Source organism: Tinamus guttatus, unplaced genomic scaffold (assembly GCF_059628265.1).
Source record: "Tinamus guttatus ecotype Peru unplaced genomic scaffold, ASM5962826v1 Tinamus_guttatus_pri_ptg000172l, whole genome shotgun sequence".
NCBI classification, from domain to species: Eukaryota; Metazoa; Chordata; class Aves; order Tinamiformes; family Tinamidae; genus Tinamus; species Tinamus guttatus.
Window position 1 is genome coordinate 5,910,761 of NW_028288706.1, and position 23,744 is coordinate 5,934,504.

Sequence of the window (23,744 nt, forward strand, 5' to 3'; positions counted from 1 at the left end):
GCTGCCGGCGCTTCCGGGCGGCGGGCGCTGAGTCAGCGCAGGCGGCGGCGGCGGCGGCGGCGGCGGGATGGGCGTCTGGGCCGCGGCGCTGGTGCTGGCGCTGGGCTGCGCGCTCGGCTGCGCCCGCGCCTCCGAGGACATCGTCGTGGGCTGCGGCGGCTTCGTCAAGTCGGACGTGGAGATCAACTACTCCCTCATCGAGGTGCGCGGCCCGGCCCTGCCCCGCCGCCAGCCCGGCCCGCGGAGCGGCTCCCGCCGCTCTGCCCGCGCCTCCGGGTAACACCGCAGCTTTGCGTCTCTTCTTGCCCCTGGCAGGTCAAGCTGTACACCAAGCACGGCACCCTCAAGTACCAGACCGACTGCGCGCCCAACAACGGCTACTTCATGATCCCGCTGTACGACAAGGTGAGGAGGGGCGGGAGCAGCGTGACGGGCTGCACCCGGGCAGCGCGCGCAGGCCCCGGGCACCGCACAGAAAGCTCCGTTTTCCGACTGTAGAAGTGCGAATAGTTCTGCTGTGTAAGGGTGTGTTTTGATGGGACCGAAATGAAAATAACTGGGCAATGGGCTGCAGCTATTACAACTGCCTCTGAAAATAATGAAAGAGGAGGTTCAGAGTGGCTCAGAGTTTTCACGGGCATTTAATTTGGGAAAAAGAGATAGAAACTGGTCTCAAATGGTGAAAATATTTTGCTCTTGGAAGAACTGGTTCTTTTATGGAAAAGAAGGAAGCCCTTCCTTTCTAAACCTGAGCATGTAAGACTCCTTCTTATGCCAGGGGTTTTGTTCTTTGGGCTTGGAGGAGGTTCGGAAAGTTTGTGGTGCCCCCTGACTTACAGGGGCGCTGTGTGTGCACTGCTGCCCTTTGGGTGCAGAGCTTTCAAAGGAGATAATTTGCTATCTTATGTTTGGCAGAGTGGCTGAGCAGGACTTCCTATGAAAATACTAAAGGCAGGCTTAGAGCATGCCTGTTTGGACAGACATTGCTGCTGCTTTGAATGGAGTAATCCTTGGTAGAAGGAGAGGAAAATGGGACACTTGACTCTTGTGCTTGCATTCTCTGTCTGTTTTGTTTTTTTTTCTCCAATCTTTGAGCTAAATTGAAAAATGGTTATTGTTTTTATTTCTAGGGGGATTTCATTCTCAAGATTGAGCCTCCCCTAGGGTGGAGTTTTGGTAAGTGGCTATATCTTTTCTTGTAATAGGACTGTGAATGTGCAGTGTGGGATTTCAACTATGTCTAGCTTGCAGTTGGCAGATAAAAACAAGTGTTTTTCAAAAGAAATAAGTCCTACTGTCTGATTTTAGTAACTAAAAAGTACTTACTGATTGGGAGGAAAATCAAGCTGCAAAGTAGGCAGTGTGAGAGGTTAATTCCTGAGCTGCTTTAAAGGAATGTGAGATTTTGACAGAGGTTGCTGTAAGTGGGAGGCAGAAAGAGGTTTTCAACATTTGGATGTATGGCAGTAGACTGTAGAGACAAGGCTTCGAAATGATGGCTTGGGTGCTTGGGGTAGTGCATTTCTGTAGAAGTTTTGTGAAGCTGAAGTAGAGCTGTGCTGTGGTGCTGTCACTAACTACCAAGCTGTTTCACTGTTTTTTCACCTCTAGAACCGACCAGTGTAGACATCCACGTGGATGGCATTAACGACATCTGCACAAGGGGAGGCGATATTAACTTTGTGTTTACTGGCTTTTCTGTGAATGGAAAGGTCAGACTCCATTTTTATTTATTCCATCTCATTTTAATTCCGCCTTCATAGAAACACTCATCGTTGATCCTGCGGGCTAATTCAGTTCATTGATTCTGTGGTTTCTCTTTGTTCTGACAGGTTCTCAGTAAAGGCCAGGACTTAGGTCCTGCTGGAGTCCAGGTTGTACTGAGAAATGCTGGCAGTGACCTAAACATACAAGCAACTACCACCCAGCCTGGAGGAAAGTGAGTGTGGGAGTATGTGTGTGTGCACACTCTTTGTCTGCTCACTTACACAATAGTCTTTCAGTTCTGCTGAGGCAGCTGGGATTACAGTAGTATGTTCTGAAATATTTTTTGGAACATGTGCAGACAGTATGAATTGGTTTTATATAAACAAATGTTTATGACTGTTTATTCAGAAACATAACCCTTTTCTTGTCATGCAGGTTTGCATTCTTTAAAGTGCTTCCTGGTGAATATGAAATCTTTGCATCTCATCCCACCTGGACCTTGAAAGAGGTTAGAGCTTATGAGAGTCGTTGCTTGCCTGCTTAGCAAAGAAGTGGCTAGCCCTTGTCTTCACTGCCCCTCACAAGTGAGGGCCTGTGCAAGTGGGCAGGTTCAATGAGGTTTTTCTAAATTTCATTTACAAAGGCAAGAAATGAGGCAGGCCTAGCTTGGAGAGTGCAAAGCCAGCCAGGAAGGCTTGGCTAGTGAGTTCTTGCCTTAGATCTTCTAATTTAGTACATTCTTCAGGTGCTTGCTTGTAGTAGCAGTGCTTTAGTCATTTCCTTATGGACTTCTTGCTTTCTGAGGAGCTCTGGCAATCCTGGCCAATTCCTACAGTAAAAAATACTGTTTTACAGAAACATTTTTGATTTAGTGTCTCTCTTTGAATACTGCTGATCTGACTTGTATTTACATTGAACGTAGTAGTCTATGATTGTTATTCAGGTGCTGCAGACCTTCATTTGATGAAAATGTGTGCATTTCTGTGTTTCAGTCAAATACAGTGGTGCGGGTGACCAGTTCTAATGCTTATGCTGCTAGCCCTCTGATTGTTGCTGGCTACAATGTTTCTGGGTCAGTAAGGAGTGATGGAGAGCCTATGAAAGGAGTCATGTTTCTTCTTTTTTCTTCTTCAGTCACTAAAGAGGTAATGGCATCAGAGCCTTTTCACTAGGTGTATGGACATAAATAAGAAAGAACTAAATAGCTTCTAGATTCACAATACCCTGTATCTTTTCTTTTGCCTTCATTCTGATATAGGTTAAAATACTGATATTGTAAATGAACCCAAATTGGGTGCATGATGAAAAATTTTGCAAGATAATCCCTGAATTTCCTTGTAGATGGATATAATTTGCATTGTGAGCTTTTAATTGCTTTCTGCAAAGCATGTGAAGACAAAATTCTCTAAGTTCAACAGCTGCTATTGCTACCTTAAAAATGTGTTATGAAATGAGTGTGGAGTGTTTGGTCACATGCTGAGAATTGATATGCACAGTAGACCTCTGCTCTGCAATATGAACCCTGTCCTCAGAACCACAGTCAGTTAATATTGCTCTAGGGGGCTGGGAAATGCTGAATTTCCCAGTTTTATGCCCTTGTTACCCTAATGTTGGTTTCCCACCTCTCCTGCTATACTTGCATATGAATGTAAGCTACGTTACCAACCAAAATAATTTGTAGTTCACATCCTTCATTCTCAGGATAATAATTTGAGGACTTTTTTTTTTTTTCAAAATATTTTTTCCTCTATTCTCTCACTGAGGGAGGTGGAAAGTAATAATGCATGTATTTACACAGGATGTCATGGGCTGTAATATTTCCCCAGTGGATGGATTCCAATCAAGAGATGAGTCTTTATCCTATTTGTGCAATGTTGTATCAAAAGAAGATGGATCTTTCACCTTTTTTTCTCTGCCCAGTGGGAAATACACTGTGGTAAGTGGCTAGAAAGTTCATTGCTTGTTTGCTATTGGGTCATTAATTTTTGTTCTCTAAACTGGCTAACATATACTTTTGTAGCTGTTAAAGCAGAAGTAGTTGAAGGACTTTAAAATAAAGCTTAGGTTGCCAGATCTACTTTCTTTGCTGGCATGTGGGAATTCAAAATTCCCTAGCCAAGCCACTTGTTTTCCTGGGGTAACAGAAAATGAAAGGATATAAGCCAATGACTTGAATCCATCTATCTCCATTTTCTTGTGCTTCATCTGTTCTCTGGGAAGATTATGAAAGTGCAAGACTAGACAGAAATTTTTGAATGTTTTCAGGAGAATTATAATTTGGAATTGGGAGACCTGAGTCAGCTGCAGTGGGAGAACTATGGAGGTAAAGAATAGACACTAAGTGCATGTCCACAGGAAGTGCTGTGGAGGATCATGAGCTGCTTAAGAGCTAGAGTTGCATGGATGCTATACTGAAGTAGAGGTGTGGCTTCTGGACCCGTGCCTCAGAGGTGTCTGATGGTGGTAAGAACATGGAGGTAATAGAAAGCATTTCTGACATTAAAACAACATGTCTTCTTTCAGATACCCTTTTACAGGGGGGAGAGAATCACTTTTGATGTTGCACCATCTCGACTAGACTTTTTTGTAGAACATGACAGCTTACAAATTGAGGTAAGGTATTCACAGAAGTCATTTGTGTTACTCTCTCCTTCAAAAGTATATTTTAGTAGAAAACAGCTGTGCAAAAACGTTTTTATAAGAGGTATTGAGGGCATTTGGTACTATATTAACTTGCACAACATGTAGACTATGGTATTGGGCATCGTGCTGTGTTGTTGCACTGTCTACCTATTTACTAGGTAGAAACAGAATAGGGAAGAGCTGTTTACTAAGTTCACTTTTCATATCTTTGTTGCAAGCAGTCAGCGACCTTTCTGGTTGCTTTACTCGGACCATCGGATCTCTGGAGAGGGACCTATAAACTTGTGTGCTTGGCAGAATATGTTGTGTAGTGGTGTTATGTGTGATTTGGGCCTTCCGAACTATCGTGATGCAAATAAATTGCAAATCTGTTCCTGTACTCCTATTAAGACTCCATTCTTGGAGCTTGATCTAGAATTTCAATGTGATTATCTATAGAGATTTTTATTTTTAAAGGAGGAAATAAATTTCCTTTGCGTGAATGGGAAGAAAAAAAATTGCTACAAATGTCCGAATGCTTTTACAGAGTAGAATTAAAGTTAACTTTTTTCACCTTTCAGCCTGTTTTCCATGTGATGGGTTTCTCTGTCACAGGCAGAGTGTTGAATGGTCCTGAAGGAGAAGGAGTTGCAGATGCCACTGTGACTCTAAACAGTCAGATTAAAGGTATGCATTGCTCTTGGTCTTTGTTGCTATAGGGAATTCTTAATTAAGGGAGGTTTTTGATTAATTTCAAGTGCAGGATTTGTCTATGAGTTGGAATTAAACTTGCAGGATAATACACTATTTCTATTGTGATTTGTTTGAAATATTAAAGAGATTTTCATCCAGTTGATTAAGTTTCCATTTTCTGTCTGTAGAAGAGAGCATTACATGTTTCGATTTAGAAAGCTTTGCTCTTGTAACTTTTGCTAAGCCATACAAATGGTATACCAATACAAATGGTATTAGGTAAGTGTACCATATATGTACTGTGTATGCTATAAATGGTTAAATGCAAAAAAAAAAAAAAAAAGTTGATCTAGTAAGCATAATGCTGTTTTGTGTCATGCAATATGAATTAAAACTAGGCTGAAGCCGTGCATGCCCTCAGTGGTTCTGAAAGTCAAGACATGCTTTGCTGTGGTTTCTTCTTTTTAACTCTTCTTCTCTTTGTTACAGTGAAAACAAAAGCTGATGGTTCTTTCCGCCTTGAGAACATAACAACAGGTACATACACAATTCATGCCCGGAAAGAGCACCTCTTCTTTGATGCTATTACGGTGAAAATTGCACCAAATACACCTCAGTTAGCAGACATCATAGCAACAGGGTAAGATTGGTGTCATGATGAAAGGGTAAACTGGTATATGGGAAAAATCTTGGAAATGAGAGGTCCTTCCCTGTGTTTTGTTCAGACAGGGAGGCCTGATGTGAACTAAGCAAAACAAAAGGGGGCCTGGTTCTGTCCCTAGGAGCTCCTCCTTACGAGGAGATAGTGGCAATCTGCAGCAGTAGTTGTGAAGTCACCACAGGAAAACTAGGAAACTATTCGGTGTCAACTAACTCTCATGGACTTTGCTATCTTTTCTTTTAAGTGTGTGCTGTTAAGTGATCAATTACAGTTCATGTTCAGTCGTGAATCTGCTGTAGTGTTGAAAGTGAAAAAGTAAAACTCAAGAGGGAGGGGAGAAAAAGGGAGAAAGCAAATGAGTTAGAAAAAAAGACTTTCTCAAATTAAAGAATGGGGCAGGTTGCCTGCAAAAATACAGGAAAGCTCATAGTGACTCATATTGCTCATATTGTGAATATCCCTTTGGTTGTACAAGAATTTGCATTGTGGTCACTTGTAATATCACTTTGGTATAAACAGTGTTTAAGGGAGAATTCATTCTAATTCATGTCTTAGCTCCTCACACTGAGGTTTGCTTTTGAGGAAGTTTTAAGACTTATTTTTTATGTGTTTGTCAAATTGATACTTATTTTAACAACTGGCATTTATTTTACAGATTCAGTGTGTGCGGCCGCATCTCAGTAACTCGTTTTCCCGACAAACAGATCAATAAGTACAAGGTAACCATGATGCCTCAAGACAAGGAAAAAGCATCGCCGGTTACAACAGAAACTGACCCTCACGGAGCATTCTGTTTTAGGGCAAAATCAGGCACATACAATGTTCAGGTAAGAATGAGCTTCTGTTATCCATTGCAGGATGGTCAAGACCTGTTAGAAGAATTTAAAGAATTCATTTCTAAAGTTTGAGAAGCTGAAAACAGGCTTCTGTGGTCTCTCTCACCTGCTGGAGGCTCTTTAATATCAGCCACAGAATTTTGGAAAGCATATTTCAGAGGCTTACAGTAAATTTCCATTTTTCTTATTTCTATCAAGTTGAACTCCGTATATTGAGTGACTGTGATTGGTATCAACAGCGGGAAATGTGTTGATGTTGTGTGCTCTTTAGGTCATTCTTCCAGAGGCTGAAACCAGAGCGGGATTGGCTTTGAAACCCAAAGTATTCCCTGTTACTGTCCGAGACAGACCAGTAATGGATGTAAGCTTCTCTCAGTTTCTGGCCTCAGTCTCAGGAAAAATCTCTTGTTTAGGTAAGTCAATCTTGAAAGGCAGTGAAAATGGGAGGACTGTAGCACTGCAAGTGTGACCGAGTGTTGTTTGGATCAAGGCAGTTGTGGTTAACCCTATCAGCCAATAAGTAAGTTAACTCCTAGGCTGTTTTCTGTGAGGGTCCGCTAGTTTCAGCAGCAGCAGATGATTCAAGGTCTGTCATTTTTCTCTTTATCTCTTCTCTGAGCCTTCTCTACACTTTGTGTCCTGTCCTGTCTTGTTTGGACCCAGCAGTCTCTGCAGAGAGGTATTAGCCCAGGAATTGAGTGTTTAACTTCTGGCTGTTACTTGCTGTGATATGCAAGAATAGTGTTAACAAGCTTAAAATTACTGAAGAGTGCAGCATAGTGCTGGGGAACATGTGCTTGAGAAGTAAGAGTAAAGGCTTTGCTTGGAAAGGTTTCTACTGCGAACGCAATGTAATTTTCTGCTGTCCTTCCTGCACAGATGCTTGTGGTGACCTGATGGTGACATTACAGTCTGTGAGCCGCCAGGGTGAAAAAAGGAACTTGCAGCTCTCTGGAAGCATGGACTCAGTGGCTTTCACATTTGAAAATGTGCTACCTGGCAAATACAAAAGTAGGATTATGGGGATTTGCTTGAAGCATTAGCTCAGTATCTACGTTTTTAACTTTGCTTATTATGCATGATACTATTTACCCTGTATGTCACATGCCCAACATGTGGACTGGTCCTGAACCTTGAGAGATGCTGGAAAATACTGTACCCCAGTGCATTGTGTTTCTTCGGTCTTGTACATTTACCCCTGTTGTCAGTTAACAGATAACTGCTCCTGTAAGTTTGGGGGACTACATTCTTGTCTCATGGATTGGTCTCATGGTGTAAAGTGAAAAAGCATTATCATGAACTGAATGTCTCAACTGTTAGAGCAGGGGCATATCATAGTAGTTCTACAGTAACTTGTGTCTCCTAAGAACACTTATAGGTGTTCTGGCCAGTCTGGCTTGGTCTACTGAGTTAAAAAAAAAAAAACACTTTAGGGGGTAAGGAGTGGAAGGGGCATATACAAATTGCTGTTTGTGTTACATGAATCAGAACATCATTCCATGCTTGAAATTGGAGCTGGGATCTGAAGTTCTCAGGGCTCCTCTGACTAACACAAGGGCAGTGTGTACTTTGCAGAATTTCCCAGGCTTTATTGTTCTATTTTGTAATAGCTTTTCTATTATAAGATGTGCTGATTTCCTGGTGGTGATGCAGAGCCTTGGGCCAGGTCTCTTGCTAGTGCTGTTTTCTGTGTTGATGCTTATTATGCATCTGAATTGGAAGATTTTTGTTAGGCAACAGTTAGCGTGTTATAACCTTTTTACATGACAGTAACTGCCCTTATTCACAGAACTTTCTATTATTAAAATGCCTTGTGTGGTGTGTATTCTAGTAAGTATTGTACACGAAGACTGGTGCTGGAAGAATAAGTCTTTGGAGCTGGAAGTCATGGAGGAAGATGTTTCAGGAATAGAATTCAGGCAGACTGGATATATGCTGAGGTGTTCTCTTTCCCACGCAATTACACTGGTATGCAGGTGACAAACACTTCTACTTCTTTTTTAATAAACTTTTATAGGTAGGATAGACTGTGCTTTGAATTAAGGTTTTCTCATGTCTCTAGGGAGTTCTAAAACACACTAATGGTTAGAGCGCTTTCAAATTTGTCCCCTGGGACTGGTAAAATGATAATTTATTCTTAGCTGCTAGAAAGGAGAAGCATTAATGTACCTTTAGGCAAGTATTGTTTTCACCTTGTTGTCTGGTATTTGCTAATAGTGAAATGTATTGTGGCTTCACAGGAATTTTATCAGGATGGAAATGGACCAGAGAATGTTGGCATTTATAACCTATCCAAAGGAGTTAATAGATTCTGTCTATCAAAGCCAGGTAACACTTCTAAGATGTTATTGTAAAAAAGAAAAAACAAAAAACAAAAAAACCCCAACCTGTCAACTAATACTGCTAACAATTAAAAAAAAAAGTTGCAGTTTCAGAGATTCTTGAGTGGCATTATTTTACTTTCATCTATATCTAAATGATCTGTTACAATATTTTTATAATGCTGTTGCTATAGTCTTTTAATTAAATATATGTTCAGAATTTTTTGTTGTTGTTGTGGCTAGATGAAGGACCCTGATTTTTGAAGAATGAAGATCGTATTTTAATAACATTTATCTTTTTGGAAATGCGGCTGTATCTCAGGTCTCATGTAGTCTTTAGAATCAGTTGAATAAGCACGCTAAGCTCAAAGCTTTTTTCAGCATATTTTTTTTTGATTTATTGTTTACAGGTGTATATGAAGTGACCCCACGTTCCTGTCACCGGTTTGAACATGAATATTACACTTATGATACGTAAGAATAACATAATATTCTGGTTTTAATCTTTCACCTGTCAGTTTGCTTTCATAAAGCTTCCTTCTGCTGCTTTGTTTCATCATTCAAAATATGTTGCTATGATTGGCTTTAACCAGTAGAGGGAAGCTTTAGCAAGATAGATGTGTCCTCTTGCCCTTTGCAATGCTTAGAAAAGAAAAAATCAATGAATGATAGGCTTTAAAGATGTTTTTGAATGTTTTAAATGGATATTTCTGACTTGTCTTCTGTCTGTGTTTAATGTTTTGCTTTGTAATAAAGCAGAGATATTTCAGTGGAAATTGTTGATCAATTGAGAAGATTGAGATGCAAAAAGTAGGATAGGAAGTTGAGTAGAAGACACACAACACTTGACGTGTATTCCTGGTACGAAGACAATTTGTGGTCACTTGATTCGGCTCACCCCAGTTTTTCAAGATGAATAAATATTGCTGTAATTGTCAATGAGCAGTACTGATCTGCCTGGTCAGCCCTGCTTTACTAGTTATTGCTAGGTTATAGGTTAGCAATGACTCTTGTGTTCAAAAAGAGGGTTTCTGCTGCCGCCGGGGCAGAGGGAAGGCATTAAAAGCTGATTGCTTTCTGCTGTGTTAATTAAAAGTAGTTCAGAGGCCTGCGTGATAAATGTCAGAGTCAGAATATAGCAGGTAAGTGTGCAGAAACCCCATTTTGACAGCAAAGAGCAGTTAGACTTGGAGGGTCTTGAATGAGAACTGGTTGGTATCCTTCTGCTGTGGGTAAAGGAACTGTGCATGTGCAATCAATCAAAGCAACTTTGGCTTGAAAAGAAGCAGGAGGCACAAAACAGGGAAGTAATTTGGCCAATGTCATGCAGTGATTTGGAGCTCGGAGCCGAGTAACACTCCCTTTCCAATAGGCTGTCCCCAACCATACAGCCTTGCCTGTGTCATTTGTATACTGTCTTTGTTAAAGCACATTAGCTTGGGGATGGGAGCACAGACTCAGCTAAATGAGATTTGATTACTTTCTTTAGGAGGAAGACCTTCAGTTCATCTCTTTTATTACTTTGGTTTACAGGTCCTCTCCCAGTATACTGACGCTCACTGCAATTCGACATCATGTCCTTGGCACAATTTCAACAGATAAACTAATGGATGTGACTGTTACCATTAAGTAAGAACAAAGAAATCTTGGGACTATAAAAAGGTTTGAGGAGGGTGTCTTGCTCATAAAGTTTTATTTTGCTTTTAATACCACAGTGGCTGCTTTCTAAGGCAGTGGGATTCCAATCTAAGCTATAAGAGCCTTTGTTGTTTGGTTGGTTTTTTAATGTTAAGCTGTGTTTTGAGTACTCTGTAGATTAGATAAATAATTTCCAGTCATTACTCTCTTCAGTTTGTTATAGCCCACTTCCATTTGTGTGTCATAGTAAAAAGAAATAATTTTTCTGAGTGTTTATACATTTTAAGTGAACTGAAATTTGAGAATTCAGAGGATGTTGTTTTAGTCTTTTCTGCGCTCCTTAGCACTGCAATCTATTTTCTCTTTTTATTACTTGAAAAAGAGAATCTGCTGCTTTAGAGCATTGTTAGTGGTGTGAAGAGGGCTATAAAAGGAGAAGCGTGCAGAGTGATTACACACTAATGCGCCAATTTATGTTTAGCCAAGCACACAGCTCGCTGGGGAACACTGATTTGTGAAGAGCTTTAATTGTACAAGAATCCAGATCTGCCTGGAAGAGGCTGATAATGATGAATGCTTGATTAGTGTTTCGCTGATGTCCCATTGTCCTAGACTAAGGGATTTCAAACTTTTTTGGGGAATGTGGAATTTATCTTAACAGAGAGTGGATTTCCTGCAGTATATTAACTCATCCCGCAGTTTAGTGAAGTTAAAACTGCACCTACTGGGTAACTATGGTAGTTGAGGAAAAAAAAAAAAAAAAAAAAGAATACTGAGGCAGTACAGAGCCCTTAGGATTTTAAGAACAGTTTAGTGAATATCATACCAAACTTGCAGGTTGGTTAAGACTTTTTTTGAGACAATTGACAAGTGGTCTGGAGGCAGCTCAGTTGTCGCAGACTTTCTCTGTTTATGCCTGCCTGAATCTTCTATCAAAAAGGGACAGCTGAATAGTTAAAATACTTAGGGCAGATAGGGCAGAAAATGGAGCTTTCTCTGGAAATTGCCAGCTATTGAAAGTATGTATTAGTGACAAAATTTTCTCCTTGCATACTCTTACAGAGGTATGTTTTTGAGGGAAAGGTGTAATGGGAAACGTGAGGTAGTAGTGTTTTTTTTTTTTCTTCTTTTTTAGCTTGTATAACTCATGTTTTCTGTATTAAACTAGTACTCAATTTTTTAGTTTCAGTCTTTATCTTGTTACAGAATAGGGCTTTGTTAAATGTGCTCTTGAAAACTGAATTGCTTTGGCTTAGGAATTTACCACTCCCACGGGCTCATGGGTGCTTCTGTGGGAGCTTATTGCTCTTCTAGGAGAGCTGGTGTGTGCTATTTTGTGCAAAATCAGGATATTTTTCTCACCAAAAACACAGTTAAGCTAAGATGATGGACTCTAAAAGTGTTTGGTTTTGGTTGGGGGAAGAGGCACCAAGGCTGTGACTTCTTGAATGGCCATAACACAATGGGGCAGAATTTTTGTCTGCAGGTTTTGCAAGTAGGTCATTTTCTGCTGGGGATAAGTTGCAGTAGGATATCTGTAGCCTCTCTGAACAAACCTTCTAGGAGTAATTGGTTCATATGGAGGTTTGAAAGTTTTTTAGCTACACATGGAATAAATAACAGTATTTAAAAGGAATGGCTTTAAAAATTCCTGGGATTTACCCCTAGGGGCATAAAAGGTGTAATTAAAAGATATAACACGCTCTGAACTCTGCGTGCCAGAGGGGTTTATTTTGTTTTCTTCTTCCCATTTTCAGATCATCCATTGACAGTGAACCTGCCTTAGTCTTAGGACCCCTGAAATCTGTACAGGAGTTGCGCAGGGAGCAGCAACTAGCAGAAATTGAGGCCCGCCGACAAGAGAGAGAAAAGAAGGGTCAAGAAGAGGAAGGATCAAAGCCACCAGTGCAAGAAATGGTCGAGGATCTCCAAGGACCGTTCTTATATGAATTTTCCTACTGGGCAAGGTACCTACAGAGCTCCAGGGTACAGAGTGTATCCTTTCTACTACTGTCTGATGCTGCCATGCTGCCACCAAACAGAGCACTGACATACTCCATAACAAACAGAGCTGCAGAGCTGCTTTAGGGAACTGGTGGTTGTTCTTTCTGCCTGCCAGCTAAAGGGAAACTAGTACCAGATAATACAAATCTAGCTCGAGTAATTTTTTTTTTTCTTCCCTTCCACACTCTTGGGTATTTAGTTGGGTACTCTAGTCAGTATGCAGTGCTGTGTATTACAAGAGGTGCTAATTAATTCCATCTTATCTTCTAATTGTATCTTATTTGCATTTTATAGGTCTGGAGAGAAAATTACTGTGACGCCTTCATCAAAAGAACTTCTTTTCTATCCACCTTATGTGGAAACAGTTGTTAGTGGAGGTAAATATAAACAAACTCTTTTAAAATCTGTTTTAAGACAGCCACGTGTCCCTACAGATGAACATATGAATAGCTCTTTGGTAGAATTAGGAGGGTAGGTTCAATTGCAGAAATTTCTTTGAGGACCAGTTTCATTCTGTGGAAGTTGGAAATGCGGCTATTTGGTAGAAGCTGCAAATACTGCTTTTTATCAGCACAATAACCTTGCAAGTGCTGATAGACCAGCTGGCAAAAGAGGAAAGACTAGATTTCCTCTAGTCTAATCTGCTGTAAGTAATATGAGAATCTCAGAATTATCCGTATATATTTGATGTCTAGAAAAATACATGTAAAAAAGCAATATGTCTGTCTTTTAGACTGTTAACAAATTCAAGCTTCTGTCACATTTTCTTTGTAGTAAACTACAATAATAAAAATATTTACAAAATAAGTAAACTTGAAAATTGTCAGGGCCATCAGTGGTCAGTTTATGCTGCCTGTTGAATCAGTATCTATCTATCCCTCAGGTTCATAAATTGAACACCTTTAGCTGTCAGATATTAATAGAAAATATTAGGTGCCTTTCTGCTGTGCACATTCTTAATACGTAGGCTTGTTTATTTTTACATAATCTCTTGAAGCATGGCGTATGCTGATCTTGGCCTGAACTCAACAGGTGTTATCAAAGCTCAGTAGAACAGAGGAGCGTATCATTGGGTTTTTCTCCCTGTGGCTGCAGGCCGTGGAAATTTATGAATCTTCAAAGCACCTAGCAAATTCAAAATGTTTGTTGCAGATGTGCTTATAGCTTTTGAACTCAGTTACTGATGTGGTTAAAGGTCACAGGTTTTAAGGTATATAGTTATGTAGGTTGATCCCTTATTCTAAGTCAGAATATCAGTGGCTAAACTGTTGTTAGACACGATGGTGACTGATTTTTTTTTTTTTCCCCTTTCTCACCTTCTTATTGTCTTAAATCCCTTTTGCAATGACAAAGAGAGCTGTCCTGGAAAGCTGATAGAGATTCATGGAAAAGCAGGCCTATTTCTGGAAGGGCGGATTCATCCCGAGTTGGAGGGTGTGGAGATTGTCATTGGTGAAAAGGGATCAACTGCTCCACTCATCACAGTTTTTACTGATGCCAAAGGTGCTTACAGGTATTTAGCCGATTTCTTGTGCTCTTTTGGGTTTTTTAGTTTTAAGTGCTGTGTGACTTGGCACGATGTGTGTGAGATCCAAAAGTTTCTTTACAGATGCCTTTTTCTTCCCTCCCTTTGAAAATGAGTTGTTCTTTCCTTTATTTAAAGTGTTGGACCACTCCACAGTGACTTGGAATACACTGTTACTGCTCAGAAAGAAGGGTTTGTTTTGACTGCGGTAGAAGGAACCGTTGGAGACTTCAAAGCTTTTGCCCTTGCTGGTGTAACATTTGAGGTAATGTTCTGACAGGTTGGGTGCTGAGTGAATAGTGTGCAGTTTAGACCCCGACAGACAAAGCAGTTAACCTGCTTCTCCCAGCCACCCACAAATGAGCTGGGAAGGTCTGGTAATTTTGTTGTAGGGGAAACAAATCTCAGTGCACGAGTATAGCAGTAGACCATAACTTGCCATAGAGAAGATCTCACATGTTTTACCATGCACATGTGTGAAACTGCAAAAGACTGTCATTTTTTTTTTTTTTTTTGCTTGCAGCAAAGTTGGATCATCTTCCCTCCTTTTTCTCCCCAGAGTGGTTTTCTTCATGTACAGGCTGATCCAAGTGGTATCTGGTTCTAGTCTATGGGATTCTTCATTCTGGCTCCCATTGTTTCCTTTGAGAGCAGGGGATGGCTGCTCTGGGAGCACCTAGCCTGTGCCCATTGCTGCACAGATGGTGGGAGCACAAGCCCTGGACGTGTGACAGGAGGGCATGTGCTGCAGAAGGGGCTAATTTTCTTTTGCTCAGAGCCAGCAATCTATGCAGTCTGCAAGGGGCCACTATATTGAGTCCTTCTTAAAGCAACCATACCTTCTACTTTTATTCAAAATAGATCAAATCTGAGGATGACCAAGCTCTTGCTGGAGTTCTCCTGTCTCTTAGTGGTGGGGTGTTCCGGTCCAACCTCCTCACGCAGGATAATGGCATGCTGACTTTCGCCAATCTGGTAAATCTGTAATTGCTTATTCTGAACTCAGTGTTCTTGTGTTAATTTACCTTCCAAAATGTTATGTTATCAATGCTTCTCTCTTTTTTTTTTTTTTCTCTTTTCTCTCCTCTCTTTCTTCGTATGGGTTTGTAATACAATGAGACCTGCAGCTTCCCTGGCCATGTGGGTGGTGAGGAGGGCACTTATTGGTTTGCCTCACAACACTTAAAAGGAAAGATGTGAAATCTAATGTGGAAAGAGAATTCTCCCCAAAGAAAGCAGATGATGTTGATTTCAATTACTAATATGCAGTCTGCAAACATGAAACAAGCCAAATTTGTTAGTGATCACTTTAGACATTTTAGAAGAAAAAAATCTTTAGGTTATTCATCTGTACATGTGTGTAAACATGTCAGAATTAAGTTTGCATACGTGTACACCTTTCTCTCTTGGTTACTTGCCTGTCCTTGTGCTCTTGTGCCAAAGTATCAGGGCTGTAGTTTCCCTTTTCAGACTTTGTTTCCTGATGGAGCTCTATTGGTTTATCTTCTGGAGTGTTCTCTGTTTTTAAATGTTCATATATTGAGTGATTGGGGAAGAGAAATCCAACTCTTCGAGGAGCTCTTGCACAAACATGGTTGTTCAGAGTTGGTGATCTTTGTTTCACTGTTAGTAAACAAATTGCTCGATACCTCTCTGCAGAGTCCAGGGCAGTATTATTTTAAACCCATGATGAAGGAGTTTCGCTTTGAACCATCATCACAAATGATTGAAGTTCAGGAAGGACAGAATCTAAAAATCCGAATAACTGGTTACAGAACAGCTTACAGGTCAGTAAAGCTGAATTGTTGTGCAAAATGCTAAATACTGTATCTAGGTGCAAACATGCATCGTGCAAAATGTGCGTTTGCATTATACAAACCATGTGTTTTCTCCTGATGGACCTCTATGCTGTAGGTTTGGCCTTTTGTTGCTGTACCTGTGTTATTTTAGCCTATTCCTGTAGTTAAGCTCAGAACATTTGGTTCTGAGCCAAGTCAGTGAAAGGTCCCTGTCAGCAGCACTGGTAGTGGCTTGTGCGGTGTCCGCTGGGAGAGCACAGGTCTGTGTGTGGGCTGGTAGAGGCTTTGGGTATCTGACTTCAAGGTTATCCTTTTCCTTACCCCTCAGAACTGGATGGCCTTGTTCAGCCATGAAGGATACAGAGTTAGATTCCTACAGCTGGGCTTAGAATTGCAGCTAATTTAAATACTTTAAACACCTTTGCATATATATTGTAAATTTCCATCTTCAATGCTATGCTAAATATGCTAATTTCTTATCAGTTATAACAATAAAATATTTTAAAAATACACATTAAAACAGCATCTGCAGATCTGTAGCAATGGATTTTCTTTCTATCTCTAGCTGTTACGGCACAGTTTCCTCTTTAAATGGAGAGCCTGAGCAGGGAGTCTCGGTAGAAGCTGTGGGACAGAAAGAATGTAGCATCTACGGAGAAGATACGATAACTGATGAAGAGGGCAAATTCAGGCTACGTGGCCTTCTGGTAAGGATTACAATAGCCCGTTATTTGCTTTTTTTGTTTAACTAGGTAGCAATAAAATGTGTTTTATTAATTGGCTGGAGATTTCTGTTTTCCCATCATATTTGCAAGCACGTATTCCCTTGAGCCTCTCTGTGGTAGGAAACGTTTTCATGTAGTAATCATTTATTTTAGTAAAAGGGAAAAAATGTGATAGTGCAAGCATGGAACTTTGTGCCAGCATATTCTGGTGGCCTTCAAGCAGACATGAACAGTTCCCATGATGTGATACAAGAGCACCCAGTCGATGCACTGAGCATGTCTAACAGGCAAGTAAAGGCATAGGTGTTTATGACAGGGAGTGCTCTTGAACAAAAGAGTTTGGGGAAGCATTTACTTTCTTCTATGAAAATACTGCTACAGTGTATGCTAGCAGTCACCATTGGGTGTATGGCTGGTTGTAAAACATATCTGATGTAAGCCATACTATGTGAAACACAGAAACTGAATATCAGGGGCTATTATCAGTGAAGTAAGCAGTTATGCTGAAGTAGAAAGGAATGTTTAATTTTTTTTTAATCTCGTTGAATGTGTTTTTTTTTTTTCTCTAATCAAAACATTCCTCAAATGGCTTTTAATACTAGTGTAACAAACTAGTGAAAGTTCTGTGACAACCCTTTTGTATTTGCTGAAAGTCAACACCCTTAATTATTCAGATAAATTTTCTGTACAGGGTAAACTAAACTACTTGGATAAAGTTGCATATATTTGGGTGCTGCAGTTCAGATGAAATACTAGGAAAATGTCTGTCTGTCCTTATTTGTGTAATGATAAAGCATGTATTATTCAGTGATGGGTTTTATCATCTGAATGTTGCTTTTAGCCTGGTTGTGTGTACCATGTCCAACTCAAAGCTGAAGGGAATGATCATATTGAAAGAGCTTTACCACAGCATCGGGCCATTGAGGTAATATATACACACATAAATATATATATATGCGTATATTTTTTTTTTGTCAGATCACTTAGTGTGAATTGTTGTGTTTTGAATCTGCTGAGGCTTTGTGTGGGTTCTGTAGCTGTAAAGTACCTATAGGAAAATTATACAACCCTAGTGGGTGCCAGTATGGTTTTTATAGTTACTGAGTAAGCATCTCCCTTTATCCAAAAAATTCAGGTTTATAAATACAAATCTCTTGTATTTTAAACAATTTTGAAGCATATAAAGTTGTGTATTTTTGCAGTAGTTTATATTGTGATATGAACACATTCCTTGTTAATATTCTCTACAGACCCAGCTCTATATAGCAATGTGCAGCGTTCAGCACAGAAGCAAAACCCTGGGACTGTCTTTTAGGCTTGAGGCAGTTCTATGTGTGTAGCTCAGCTTTTCACTCCCAAAATAATGCATGCTTTTGATACTTCTTCCATTTTTAGTTTAAATAAATCAATGCCATCAGCCTTGTGCTGATAATGCACAAGTATAATTGCAAGCTCTGTGCTCTACTGGAAAAGTAATTGCAATTGGAAAGGCTTCAAGTTTCCATATGTGTGTGTGGTGGGTCTCTCTTTTTTTTTTTTTTTTTTTGAAAGAATGAAACTTACCCTGTTTAAAATTATGAGCAATATTGTGTTCTGTTGACTCTTGCTCTGTCTGGGGGAAAAAAAAAAATGACTGTTGTATGTTGCAGGTTGGGAACAGTGACATTGATGGTGTTAATATTATAGCATTTCGTCAAATTAATCAATTTGATTTAAGTGGAAATGTGATTACATCTTCAGAATATCTCTCCACGTTATGTGTAAGTTGAGCCCTTTGATCTCTGTGATGTATGTTTGCATTCCTACATGAAAGTAAGAGTACATTTGTGTGAGAGGCTATGAAACAAGTAGTGCAACTGAAATTTTCTATATTCTGAAAATTGCACTGTGGTCAAAAGGAAATCGGCAAAGCCCTTGTTATCCTTCCAGCCTAGGATACAAATGCTGAGAGTATCTGTAAGAGGTGTTAGTATGGGAGGAGTTGTAGTATCATTTCTCAAATTGATAAAGATTATTTTTCCTTTGGAGTGTTATGTGCAAATACAGATTCAGTGTCTAGATTTCTTTCTGACTAGTCTGCTGTGTGTTTCACTTGGCAGGATAATGGGCTTTGGAGCAGACATTCAGAGCAGGTGTGAAAATGCACCCCCTCAGTGAAGAGCACCTGAGCACCCACCTTTCTGGGGGAATTCAGACCCTTACAGTTTAGCCTAAGCATATAAGAATTGATATCAAAATGTATGATATGGAAATTATTTAAGTCTATACTTGTTTTGCATTAGACTGGGTCCTGTACTGTGTGAACTGATGATGTGTTGATGTGTGCATGATCGTAGGTGTTATTTTCCGTGCAGACATTTGTGTCCTGAAAAGATGTGCTCAGATTTGATCCAGGGACAAGTTAGGGGCTTGTGTGACCTTAGCCTGGCTGCTTTCGGCTGCACAAACTTGATGAAACGGATGCAAATGCTTTGGTGAGCTGTGGTTGGAGCTGCAGTTGTGGCAGTGCTGGTTAGAACTGATGAGACTTTAACTGGGCACTTTGTAAGGACAACCAACTCTCAGCAAATACCTGATCCAGAGGTTTCCCAACAATGGCATGGATCATAGAAAATGAAGTCAGGTGTTTCAGGGTGGTCCTCAAAATTGGACACTTTGCCCGCTGTGTCTGCCCTGGAGGAGCCATTGTGGCTGAAAGATGCACACAGGCAGCCCGGGGCGGGACAAGCTGCTGGTGCCCCTATTGATCCCAATCTGGCATGATGCTAACCTCTTAACTTAGCTGGTTTCAGAGAAAACTGTATTTAGGATTCCGGCCTAGTCTGTAGCTCAAGTGTCTAGTTTGTTAACTAAGTGCAAAGAAACTGAAATAAAGCAAGATGGACCCATCAGAAAAATGGAAACAGATCTCATCTGCAAACTGATATGAAATTGTTGGGAATATTTAAAAGAATTGATTGGTTGGTGCAAAACACCAACTACTTCTGATATGTTAAGATACAGGAAAATCTTGGACCTTGTTTATCCCTAAATTACCTGAAGTTCTGCTAAAAGCCTGTTTCTCTGATTCTGTATTCAGGTTAGAACAGTTTCAGGTGTTCTTAATCGAGTTAGGCATCTTTCTTTTTATCAGCTGCATAAAGAATTTTGAAGTGCTTTTATCCCTTGAGATATCATGTGTCTAAAATATTTATCCTGTTACAGACACAAATGCCTGGTTTTTGCTTTCTTCTTTCCCTCACAGGTAAAGCTTTACAAAAGTGAAAACCTTGACAACCCAATTCATACAGTCAACTTAGGCCTATCTCTATTCTTCCATTTCCCACCACTGCTCCGGGATGGAGAGGTAAGGATACTGTTGAATGATTAGCTTAGCTTGCTTTACTTTTTATTTTACCCTGAAGACACTGAATTGTTATTTCTGGCCTGCCTGCAGTAATCTAATTTTGTCTCAAAGACTGTTACCGTCACTGTAGACTGAGTTTATTTTTATCCTACAGAATTATGTGGTGCTTCTGGATTCTACATTGTCTAAATCACAGTATGATTACACTCTACCTCAAGTTTCGTTCACTGCCATTGGATACCACAAACACATTACATTGATCTTTAGTCCTTCTGTAAGTACAAAATTTAATATGTAATTCAAGTATTCATATTAAGAACAATGCCTGGATATTGTAGCCTGCATATACTTTGGGCTTTGGCCTTTCTATTTATATAAATAACAAAGAGTTTTATTGGAGGCATTGATGTGATAGTGAGTTTGGTTTTGGCCGTATTTAAGGCTTCAAACACTGATGTAGGAATGTGCTATATTGTGGGAGGTAAGCAGGGATTTAAGGAATCAGTTGTGGTCATTACACTAGTTGAAAGAGGTACTGGTGCCTGGAGGAGAAAGATAGTATTGTTGCAATAGTTCTTTTAAGGACCTTCTCATATAGGAGAGAAGTGTCGCCAGGCCAAGAGTTTTTCCTTATAGGAGGTAAGATAAAGAGTAAAACAGAGAGACTATTGAACTAACATAAGAAGAAAACTTCTCCCTTGAGAGAGGTAACGCCTTTGTGCACTTCCAAGCTGAACAGTGCAATCAGTTTACTCAGGTGTTCATTTTTGTAATACTTAAATGATCTATTTCTTTTCTGCATCACTGCATGTTCAGATGCCAATGAAACATGAAGGAAACATGAAATGGCAGTTACAAATGAAGGATGCAGATATGCCTGAATGATTTTGTGATGCTGTGGTTGCTGTGGCATTGTCACTGACATTAGAGAGATTCTGGCAGCAGCTGACAAGTAAATCAAAGCACACCAGGCTGATAGGAAAGTGGTGACTTTAGCTTTAAAAAACAAAAACAAACAAAAAAACAGGGATAAAGGCAGCAGAGGTAGGAATCTGATCAATGGGACTGCTTTGGAAGTGAAGGTAGCTTATATTTTCAAGGGGTGCTTGGAAGGAAGTTAGAGGGGAAGGGATGAATGTGTCAGAAAAGTTATTGTTGAAGTGGCTTAAAGCTGACAGATTTCATAGTTGAAAAAAGCCATTTAAAGTCCATCATGTTCCCACTGTTTTCAGAGAAAGCTGCCTGAACAAGATATTGCCCAAGGTTCTTACATTGCGCTGCCGCTGACACTCCTCCTGTTGTTGGCTGGCTACAACCACGATAAGGTAGGATTTGTGATGTGCTGACCTTATCCAAGAATTACTGACCTACCCATGAATATATTGTACTGTGTGAAATGAGGGGTTTTTGAGGTATATATCTAAGCAGAAATGCACTCAGCAGTCACATTATATGACACTTCAAACACAATATTAAAATGTAGCCACCTTTCTAGACAATTACCTTCCTTTTAAAAATGCCAGCGTGGAGTTAAGTGCAGTGCTCTTTTTAAATTAATATTATTGCATTTGGCAGCTGTGGAAAAGAGAGTACAGCAGCAGCTTTCAAATTCAGATAACCGTACTCTGATAATATGAACAAAAAAAAATCACTGTCTTCAGGAATGGCAGACAGGAGAAAAAAAATCTATGCAGGTCATCAACCTGGTCTCTTTAGCTTTACACCCTCCTTTGTGTAAAACCCTCAAGTAGTAATAAAATAAAAAAGCAACCAGATTAGACTCTGTGGCTTTGTTAACAAGCCTAACTCTTCTGGCTTCCTCTTATATAGTTGAATTTCAGTTTTGCTGTTAAGAGAAAGTAAATTTGTGCAGTTTGATTTCCTTTCTCAAACACAGGTAGACAGCACAGATCATGGGTTTCTCAGTATTTTCTAGCATGGCATTGACAACTTTCTGCCTCTGAAAGTGGTTGAATGTCTTCAAGTTTCAGTACTCAAATCTTGTTCTTTGGTAGGAAAATGGAACAACTACTTCAATTTTTCATCAGAAATTTCCAGGATGTTGGGGTTTGACTCCCCAAGAAATTGGCTGTTCTTTTCTGACATAGCTGTAGAGGTGATGTTGATGCCATATTATGCAATAGCAACAGAACAGTTGAAATTGGAAGGGACCTCTGTCAGGAGATGATGTGGTCCAAATCTCCTGCTCAAGGAGGGCAATTTGTTTGGAGACATATGAGTCTAAAAATATTAATTCGGATCTTACATGCCCCTGTAATCACTTGCTGCCTCCTCCCTCCCCCTCTTCTGCCCAGCTTATTCCTTTGCTGCTGCAGCTGACAACTCGACTGCAAGGAGTACGTGCCCTCGGGCAAGCAGGTTCTGACTCAGGTGGTCCAGAGGATGTGAAAAGACAAACAAAGAAACAGAAGACGAGGCGGACGTGAGATGGAAGGGATGGCTGCATGAAATGGTGCTCCATTAAACTGGAGCCTGAGGAAGCAAAGCCACTAAAATGAATTTTTGATAAATTTGTGGACTTCACCTTTTCATTGTTGCTACCTGAGCTCCATATGTCACATTATCTCCATTTTGGTTGTAAATTTTCTATGATTTCTACGTATTTCCTTGTTATGAAATGAATGCCTTTGTTGTCACTGTGAATGCATCTCCCATACTTGAAGACAATGGATTTTTTTTTCCTCTTCAGTGGAACGGGTTATGCTGTCTTCATTAAACACTTGTCAAGGCAGTGGTAATAAACCTCCTTATTTAAATCCCAGTCTTTTGGGGGATCATTTTTCCTTACCTTTTGAAATACTCGATTTCAATAAGCAGCGCACGAGGTTCCACTAAAGTTGTGCTTCAAACAGGAAAGTTTGATTGGGACGTGCAGGTCAAGTCAGCTGCTGAATCATGTCTTCGGTGCTTACAGTTTGGCTGCTTGATTGAAGAGTCTTCAACAGAGACCTGCTGCAGACTGTGATACGTAAGTTTCTCACTAGGTATCTTTTGATTGTTGTTTGAAATAGGCAGTTAGACATGCACAGTTTAAATGTTAATGGGGCTTTTTATTGACAAATAGTATAAAGGTTAACAGAGCTTTTAGAAGATGCTCATAAATGCCTATGAATGTTACAAAAATGTTCATACTGCCAGTAAGTGGCAATGTTTCTCTCTTATAGGACTTTATTTAAGTCCCTTTATGCTTAAATATTTAATCTTACACACCTTACTTTCTCAGAAACTTGAATGCTAAAGGTTTTATACTATTTAGCTAGTATTCTTGCATTGATATGAGCCTAAATAATTAGAAGTTATTTTTAGTCAGTGATCATTTTTCTTGAACTTAGGTCATTGAAACAATCTCTTGAGGGGAAATTTTATTGGAAACACAGTAAAGATGAAGAATGTTGGAAAAGCAAGTAAGCAGAGAGTTTTGAGATGAAACTCTAATACTCTATCATGCCTTCCATTTAATGACATTAAATTTTTTATGTTGCTGTAATGAAGTCTAGAAAAATAAGATTTTTTTAGGATTTATAATAAATTCTAAAATGTAATACATCTTTATTTTAGAATGATGCCTATTGAGAGAGGAATAGTTTCTTTGGGAGAATATATGAGGAAAAAAAATCATTTACAGGGAACTTGAGGGACGACCACCTGTGCTGATTTGTGAACTGTTGGACTTGCTGATGATTGATAAACTTTGGAAATACTGTTACGACAGGAGGCTTTAATCCTTGCCATCTCATTCAAGTAATCAAATTAGTTTAAGTAACATCAATTTTCCCTAATGGACTGGATTTTTCAGTATTTCCCAGGAAAATCAACAGTTGCTGCAGCTTTGTTTTTCATTGTTGC

The 23,744-nt window shown here is 39.8% G+C and overlaps 1 protein-coding gene across 1 annotated transcript; it reads left to right on the plus strand.

Annotated features, from left to right (window-relative positions):
- The first annotated feature begins 52 nt into the window (after positions 1–52).
- Positions 53–22,654, plus strand: LOC104574415 (BOS complex subunit NOMO1). The gene is made up of 31 exons (XM_088523199.1): positions 53–202; positions 316–405; positions 1,131–1,176; positions 1,612–1,712; positions 1,833–1,939; positions 2,143–2,215; positions 2,700–2,852; positions 3,506–3,643; positions 4,231–4,320; positions 4,911–5,016; positions 5,512–5,662; positions 6,339–6,510; positions 6,791–6,932; positions 7,399–7,530; positions 8,351–8,487; positions 8,760–8,847; positions 9,251–9,314; positions 10,374–10,469; positions 12,236–12,445; positions 12,777–12,859; positions 13,836–13,995; positions 14,146–14,272; positions 14,869–14,982; positions 15,667–15,794; positions 16,372–16,513; positions 17,373–17,456; positions 18,181–18,291; positions 19,776–19,877; positions 20,032–20,151; positions 21,110–21,202; positions 22,193–22,654. Exons 1-31 carry the CDS (start codon positions 68–70, stop codon positions 22,322–22,324), a joined length of 3,627 nt encoding a protein of 1,208 aa, XP_088379325.1. The 5' UTR covers positions 53–67; the 3' UTR covers positions 22,325–22,654.
- The last annotated feature ends 1,090 nt before the right edge of the window (positions 22,655–23,744 follow it).